At 43.1% G+C, this 8,552-nt stretch overlaps 1 protein-coding gene across 3 annotated transcripts in view; it reads left to right on the forward strand.

Moving 5' to 3' along the window:
• The first annotated feature begins 248 nt into the window (after positions 1–248).
• Positions 249–8,552, forward strand: part of MIER3 (MIER family member 3) — a 48,107-nt gene continuing 39,803 nt past the window's right edge. For 2 of the 3 annotated variants that reach the window (XM_003782749.3, XM_012812394.2), the window contains exons 1-3: positions 249–296; positions 1,750–1,774; positions 4,969–5,114. In XM_003782749.3, coding sequence (XP_003782797.1) covers positions 288–296; positions 1,750–1,774; positions 4,969–5,114 — 180 coding nt within the window. In that variant the 5' untranslated portion in view covers positions 249–287. Of the gene's footprint in view, positions 297–1,748; positions 1,775–4,936; positions 5,115–8,552 lie in introns of those variants that run through there. The other variant, XM_023518978.1, reaches the window with a different exon arrangement.

The following is an 8,552-nucleotide window of genomic DNA, read 5'->3' on the forward strand; positions in this document are numbered from 1 at the left end:
ACTTTACTCTGGCCAGAAGGAGGACGGGTGAGCGCGGATGCAGGTCGGGCCCGCGGCGGGAGGGCGCGGGGCGTGGGCGCGGCTAGGGGCGCCGGGCGGGGTGGGCGTGCGAGCGGGCCGGGGGCGTAGCGGGCCGCCCTGCCCTATAAGGGGCCGAGCCGCCTCCGCCGCCGGGCGGGTGCCGGGCGGACCGCGGTGGCGGCGGCGGCGGCGGCGGCTGCGATTGGCTCAGGCGCCCCATCCGGGGACTGGGCTCGGCGCTGCTCGTTCGCCCTAAAGGTACCAATATGGCGGAGGTGAGCAGGGAAACCGGGCAGGAGCGGCCGGGCTGGACCGGGTGTCCGCCGGTTCCCCACGGCCCTGAAGCCAGCCGGGGGGATCCAGGGCTCTTCTTGCGGCCCCACGGAGGGAGCCGCGGCAGCGCGGAGGTCGCGGGGCGGCGACGGGCCGCGGCGGGGCCGGCCGGGGGGCGGGAGCGGGCGCGGGAGCGGTCTCCCTCCGAGACTAGGCCGCGGCGGCTCCGGCCCGGCCGGGCGACGGGGCCGGACAGAGGCGGCGGCCGGCGGCAGCGAGCCCCTGTCCGGGGACTTGTTTGCGTTGTGTCCCTTGGGGCGCCCGCGGCCCGCGAGCGCCTCCGCGCCGCCTCCCGGGGCCCGGGTGGGTGGAAACCGGCCGATCCCCCCCCTCAGTGGCCGGATCGCGTACCGGGGAGCAGGCTGCGCCACTGCCCTGCGGGAGTGGTGTTCTGTGACCCCTGCCCACCCAGCCCGGGCTGCGGCGCGAAGGAGCCGCTCGCTCCACTTTGCGCCAGGCGCAGAGGCGAGCGGGATGCGCGGCCGCCGGGGTTCGCGGGAGAAGAGCGGGACTCCCCGCCCTACAGCCCAGGATGTGTGGGAGATCCTGGGGTGAAGGAGCAGACCAAGACCCTCGACGTCCTCTCCAGGAGAGCGGCTCGTTAGCCCCAGTTTCCTCTGGGCTGGACGAGGGAAGCTAGGCGAGCGAAGCCCGGACATCTCCCCCGGGACTGGTGAACTGGGGGGGCGGAGGGGGGGTCGCGGCAGGAGCGGCTCGCCGGGAGCTCGCTAGGGCGAGGGGTGCACTTGCGGGACCAGGGAGGTATCGAACACTCTGAACGGAACCAGCATCCTTGGAACTGAGGGATCGCACCTCTGAACTCGGAAAAGAAGATGGGGGTGGGGGGTGGCTCATGCTTTGGTTTGGGGGCAAGTGTCCGATTAGACCCAGCCTACGCTCTAGGGCAGAGGACAGTCTCGGGAATTGGGGTTCCCAGGCCCCGTGGGGCGGACCAGGTGTCCAGTGGGCAAGTTACATCCAGGAAAGGGTGTTGCGATGCAAGTAGTTGTTTGGGGCCACGGAGAACTGTGTGGGATTTGGGGGACTCTCGAGATGTCTGGGATAGGGGACCGACCGATCCTGTGAGCCTACTACTCTGGGTTCTGTTTCTTTGCTTTGTAACTTGCCGAGCTCCAAGAAGAGGCTTGGAGTTGCCTCTTAGACTTCGGATTTCGTCCCGCGTCTGCGAGTTTGTGCACTGGGGACTCCGGGAGGAAGGCGAGGCAGCCAAGAGGGGGCCCGAAAGGGGCCAGGAGTGACTGGAGCGAAGCTCTGTCTTGTACTTTTGGCAGCTGCGGAGGAGCTCTCAACTCCGCCTCCTCTGCGCCCTGTTGCCGGCGCTGCCTCTTTCGTTGGCTGCGCGATCTAACCTCACGTTTTTCTTCTTTCTCCTAGGCTTCTTTTGGAAGTTCAAGCCCAGGTTTGTCCTACTTTCTTACATTTTTTGTGTGTCTAAGAGGATAATGCGGGCTCAAAGATCTATTGCTGAAGGATTCCCCACAAAATTTATCCTTCAAGTTTTTCATCATAGGTTTTAAAGAGTTTCAATGTGCATTTGGTAATTAAGTTGTTTGAGGAAGGAACAGTTATACTATTCTTTCTTTTTTTTTTCCCTTGCATGTTGAAAAGATAACCTTGTTGCAAAGCTGCTAAGACAAGCTTTCTTCTAAGTTGTGTCTTTCATTCTTACATACGCTGCCCCCCCCCCGCCCTGAAAAAATTAACCCCAAATCAACTTTGCACCAACTTTAAGATTTTAATTTCGATTTCTTTGAGAGATTGAGACCGTAACTTGTCAGGATTTGGGGGCTACTTGGTTTAGTTATTAACCATAACTCCACATCTCCCCTTATTTTTTTTTTTAATAATGTCTGTGGATTGTATTAAAATTGAGAGTTTGAGAAAGCTACCTTATAATATGAGGAAAGAGCAACCAAGTTTGGCACTGAAAAGTGCTTTTTTCGTATTTTTGATCAGAGACAATTGTAGATCATCCTAATACAGTGTTTTGTTTTGTTAACTTTTTTGAGATGAGAAACCCCTTTTAGAATCTAATGAAAGCAAGGGACTCTTTCCGGGGAACTCTGCACATGTGCATAATCACACACAGTTTGGGGTTTATGGAACCCCTGAAGCAGATCCATCATAAGGAACTTCCTCACTTGTGAACTTTATTTCAATTTCTCATCCACTTTCCAGCTCCCGTCTTTTCCCTGGCATAGTTTCGAGGAAAAGCACTTAAGAACTAGTTCAACTCCCTTATTTTACAGTTGAGGTTATAGTTAATACTGGAACACAGATGAGCTCCCATTACAGCACGTTGTCTTAGAGTGAACAGTTCATTTCCTTGCAAAATTACTTTTTGTACTTATTCCACCTTTTAGGTTTCACTTGGTTTTCATTTAAGATATTATAAAATACTCAAACCAAGTAGAAGAAATTTGCGGCTATTTTAAAAATAGATGTTTACATAAGTCTTTACGTTTAAAAATTGTTTTAGAAATTTTTGCTAATTTGGAGACAAGCATTTGCTATAACTGATTTCAGGGAAAGTATATTTATGTGTGTGATGCCAAACATCTGGATTACAATGGAATTTTTCCATTTTGCATCATTGACTTTTTAAGAAGTTGCAGTCTTAAATAAAACAGCAAAGATGGTGTGGTTTTGGTGTCCAAACAGACTTATAATCTGTTTTTAATCAGTTAGTTTTTTTAGGAGAATTTTATAGCTGGAAGGGGCACTTGAGGTCCTTTCAGCCACCCCTGTGTATTTTACAAGTACAAGACTGGAGCTAGACTTAGAAAATTTATTTTATTTTATTTTATTTTATTTTTTGAGATAGAGTCTCAAGCTGTCGCCCTGGGTAGGGTGCTGGGGTGTCATAGCTCACAGCAATCTCCAACTCTTGGGCTCACGCAATCCTCTTGCCTTAGTTTTTTGTGTTTTTAGTAGAGATGGGATCTTTGGCTCAGGCTGGTCTGAGGTGAGCTCATCCAGTCCACCTTCTTCAGCCTCCTAGAGTGCTAGGATTACAGGCATGAGCCTGGCCTGGCCTGGCCAGGCCAGACTTAGAAAGTTTAAATAAATAGCTTGCATTGGGTCTCAGAAAGCCAAGGACTAGACCCTCAGGCTTTTTAATTTCTTGTCCGTATTGAGTACATGTTAAAGAGGAAGCTTGTGCCAAGTGATACAGGAATAACAAAAGAGAGCAGAGTTTTGCTCCCAAAGAGGTGGAAAAGTTAGCATCTGTTTCATCCCTACCCTTTGGCATATTGTGGAGGTTTCCAGAAATTCAAAAAAAGATAATTTTAAATGGTGGGTGTTCTGTTTTTTAACTAGTTAATACATATTTATCTTTCTCTTTAAAATTAAACCACATGTACCTCAGGTTTTTTGATGAGTGGATAAAATTTTTCAACATTAAAGAAATATAATATTATATTATAATATAATTCCTCAAAAATTAAGTCTCATAGAAATTGTATTTTTAGGACTAATGATTGGAATTCTCTGTACTCAGAAGCAAAAAACATTGAATTATGTCTGTGGTTTTTCCATAGTGAAAAATCATTGGCCTACTTCAGCATTCTGGTAATGATCTCACAGTGTCCTTAAATGTTTAAAATAAACATTCAGTAGTTTCACTAAGAAGATTAAATTTTTTATGTTGAATATACTTCTACCCACTACTTTCTTCCGCCACCCACCATTCTGATCCTTCTCTCCTTCCCTGTTGTGAGAGTCACTGGTCTAGTTGAATTAGAGATGAGAGTAAAGCAAGTGGAGAAAATCTTGTTTTTCTTAAAGATTTCATTATTTTAGGAGTATAGATTTTAGTCATTGTTTCTCTTGGTATTTGCTATTAAGAAGTAATACAGTTTTTCTAAACAAGTATGAATTGACCAAAACAACTTGAAATGGATACGTGTTCTCAAACCCAAGGGTGCAATATTCTATATTATCTTTTCACAATTCTAAGGAGTATATTAGTAATCCAAAGTAAAGTATAGTTTTACAGTTTAATGCTTATCTGATTAGTGAAGTCAATCTATGTAACTTAGAGATATGTAAAGTAATATAGTGGTTTTAAAAAGTGAATTGCTGTGTAGCTACTTTACAGAAACTTATTTGTCTTATAAATCAGATTTCTGTTGTGTTTTGTGTCTTTATTTGAGGGTAAGAATTTGGATAAAATTTGTATTCTCTTCAGAAGAGAATCTTGTGGTAGCTTCTTGTGAAGTCTTTCACTCATGGGAATTTAATGCTTCTGACTTTTTGTTACTGTACAGAGCTATTAAACTGATAAGCAAGTTTGACTGCTCTTCTGTTAGAACATTTATTTAACACCATGTCATTTAAATCACTTTGCTGCTTTTATAACTTGTTTTCTCCTAGACTGGACCCATTATAAAAGTGTTTGTGAATTACTTTGCCTTGTTCTTTTGCTGATTTAAATTTCTTCTTAGAATCATATAATCTTACCTTATAAAGCACATAGTTGATTCATTTAATAAAACCTATATGTAAACATTAGAGACTTGGCAGAAGAACACAAATTTTTATTTTCTTTTGTAAATAGCTTTGTAAATGTGTGAGTTTGTTTCATTCCAGTTGGGTCTTTGTCTTCTGAGGATCATGATTTTGACCCTACTGCTGAGATGTTAGTCCATGACTATGATGATGAAAGAACTCTTGAAGAAGAAGAAATGATGGATGAGGGTAAAAACTTCAGTTCTGAAATTGAAGACTTAGAAAAGGTAAAGGATTTACTTTAGTATTTTAACACAAACTTGTGGTAAAGATTTTGAAATTCTATTGTAAATTATTTTATAATCTATCTGAAATAAAAGGGTTGGGCGAGAGTACTATAATCCTAGCACTCTCGGAGGCCAAGGCAGGTGGATTGCTTGAGCTCATGATTTCAAGACCAACCTGAGCAAAGAGTGAGACCCCATTTCTACTAAAAATAGAAAAACTAAGGCAAGAGGATTGCTTGAGCCCAAGAGTTGGAGGTTGCTGTGAGCTATGACAGCATGGCACTCCAGCCAGAGTGACAGCCTGAGACTCTGTCTCACTAAAAAAAAAATTGGATCGGTTTTTTGTTGGACCTAACTTATAGAATGTCACTGATATTCTCATTACTTGGAGGGGTGGGGATTGGAGTGGAAGAGCCTGGGACGTGGATAAGTACATTTTCACTTAATTTCTCAAAATTATATCTATCTATTATAACCTGATCTTTAAGCTTATGCCAACACAGTCAGGTAGGTATATCTAGTCATTTTACAGATAAGAATATTAAGATTTAGAGAACTGCAGGCCTTAAACTTAGTTCTGAATCCTAGTTCAATCCTCTTTCTATCACACTATTCTGCTATGGGTCAAACTTGAATTCAACTAAGTACTATAGTAAATACAAAGAGAAATCTTTTCCTTCAAATAACTCGTGTTCTTGTAGAATACTGTAACAAAATTGAAAGCATTTTACTATATTTTCAAATGTAATATCCCATCCTGACCCCTTAGTCATCTTTTAAAAAGTTAGCAAGAACAAGTGTGTAGTTTATAACTTTTTAAACCCAAAGTTATTATGAATTCAAATGAGCTATATTTTAAGTGTGCATTTATACCATGACTAAACATAGTGATCTGCATGGGGGTTATTTTGGAAAATTGTTAAGATTATACAAGGTCAGACAATTAAAGTTGATAAACTGGTCCTAGAAAAAGTGCTATATATCCCCACAGTCTCCTTTGAAGTACTCTCCTTTGGAAGCTGTGCACCAGCACCAATGCCTAGTCTGCCCTTCAGAGCAATTTAGGAACTCTTTTTTTCTGGTAGTATGTCCATCAGAACTGTTGTTGTATAAGTTCTGACAATTAAGTTTATGAATTCATCCTTGAAAAAGCACTATGTACCTGATTGCTGAATATCCCTGCAGTCACCAGATGGTCAAGGGGAGTACTTTGAAGGTGATATTCAGCAATGAGGTGTATGGCACTTTTTCTAGGACGAGTTTGTGAACTTAATTGTCTAGGCTTGTACTTATCTATAAATAACCTTATTTGAAAATTTCTAATCAGCCCAGAATGACAAAAACTTTCAGAAGCAATGTTAGAAGAACTAATCCTCTGAATTCTTATACCTCTTTCTTTTGAAGAGGAGAAAACATATTCTTACACATATAATCTCTTGGCCAGGCACGGTGGCTCATGCCTGTAATCCCAGCGCTCTGGGAGGTTGAGGTGGGTGTCTATGGGAGGCACTTATGCCTATAATCTCAGCACTCTGGGAGGCCAAGGTGGGTGGATTGCTTGAACTCACAGGTTCTAGACCAGCCTGAGCCAGAGTGAGACCTCATCTCTAAAAGTAGCCGTGTGTTGTGGCAGGCACCTGTAGTCCCAGCTACTTGGGTAGCTGAGGCAAAAAAATCATTGAGCCCAAAAGTACGAGGTTGCTGTGAGCTATGACGCCACAGCACTCTACCAAGGGTGATAATCTCTTTTGCGTACTATTTTTGTAAGGCAGGAGTGGAGTATTATTCCATTTCTTTCTTATGTTAATACACAGGGAAGCCAAAGGCAGAGTCTTCAGGGCTTAGATCTCAGGCTTGCTCCAGAAGACCTGAAATTTTCTAAAAATGTTCCTTCATTTACCAGTTGATCCAATATAGTTGCAGTTAGATTTATTCACTTAAAAAATCTATAAAAGCCAAACATGTTTGAGAATATAAAGCTAAAATTGTTATGAAATACTTAAGTTGTAGAAGAAGGAAAGTCTTTACCTGTTGCTGCTTTCAGGAGTGATAATAAAATGTTAGCTGTGGATAAGAAAAGATGCTCAAGAGGCTCCAGTGCCATCTTGGCTTTATTCAGGCAATTCCTTCCTGTTTCTGAGCAGGTACCCTAGAATAAAGGAGAGTTAGAGTCCAGCTAACATTAACACTAAGCCAAGGACTGTGTACATCCTGGAATTGCAAAAATGAGCAATTGGACAATGTCCCTCAACTCCAGGAGCTTGCAGTCTACTGTGGGGTGACAGATGGGAAGACAGATTTTTAATATATATTATGGACAGTGAAAGAGGTAAGCAAAGAGCTGTGGCAGAAGGGCTATATATGTTTTATAAGATGTTCAGCCGAGTGTGGAAGTTCAGGGAAGGCATCTTAAAATAGATAGTGCTTTTTTTTTGTAGTTTTAAGTCAGGACACTGCTGTAGGCATGTTCTGTGGGTGTGGGGCAAAAGTCCCAGGTGGTTTAATAATGCCCCTTCTTTGATAATGTGTTTGTTGTTCTAAGTAGGGAGATGGCTGGTCTTGCTGCCTCATGCCTATAATCCTAACACTCTGGGAGGCCAAGGCAGGAGGATCTCTTGAGCTCAGGAGTTTGACACTAGCTGGAACGAGAGTGAGACCCTATCTCTACTAAAAAATAGAAAAATTAGCTAGGCATTGTGGTGGGCAGAAGCTACTAGGGAAGCTGAGGCAGTAGGATCACTTGACCCCAGGAGTTTCAGGTTGGTATGTGCTGTGATGACACGATGGCACTCCAATCTGGGCAACAGAGTGAGACTCTGTCTCAAAAAAAAAAAAAACAAACAAAAAAAAACAAGGCAGGGAGAGGACAGTCTAGTTACAGCATGATGGAAGAAAATGATAGAAAAAGGAGTGTCTGAATGCATTTTAGCCATATAAATAGCCGTTTGTCAGTAAAATAATAAGAACTAAACATTTGCTGTGTCAGCTTAGTTGCTGCTTGTGTATAGGTAATCTAGTAGAGATTTTTATGCACTGGTAAAATTTTACCTTTCAGATTTGTAGGTTTTATTTTTCCAGAGAGTATAGTAATAGCTGGTTTGATCTGTTATTTAGTGAGTTTTAAAAGGAAATTGAAGAAGATACAGAGAAATAATCAACAGCAGAGTTATTAACATAGCTATTCATACAAACTCCTAGTTCCTATTTCTATGATTTTCATTTTGTTTAGTAAACACTAATAATTAAATCATCTTTGTAATACCTATCATTAAATTTATAGATTGAGACAAATACCTTAAGTTTTCAGGTTTTCTGTACTTGGACAGTTTTGCTTCCTGGCATTTTATCACACTCTCAGAAATTGGGACAGAAAAATACAGATTCTAGGGAAGACTCAAGGGCCATTATCTCCATTCCAAAGGCTAATCTTTCTCTTAA

The sequence above is a fragment of the Otolemur garnettii genome, unplaced genomic scaffold (genome assembly GCF_000181295.1).
Source record: "Otolemur garnettii isolate 467f Iridium unplaced genomic scaffold, OtoGar3 scaffold00005, whole genome shotgun sequence".
Classification (NCBI taxonomy): domain Eukaryota; kingdom Metazoa; phylum Chordata; class Mammalia; order Primates; family Galagidae; genus Otolemur; species Otolemur garnettii.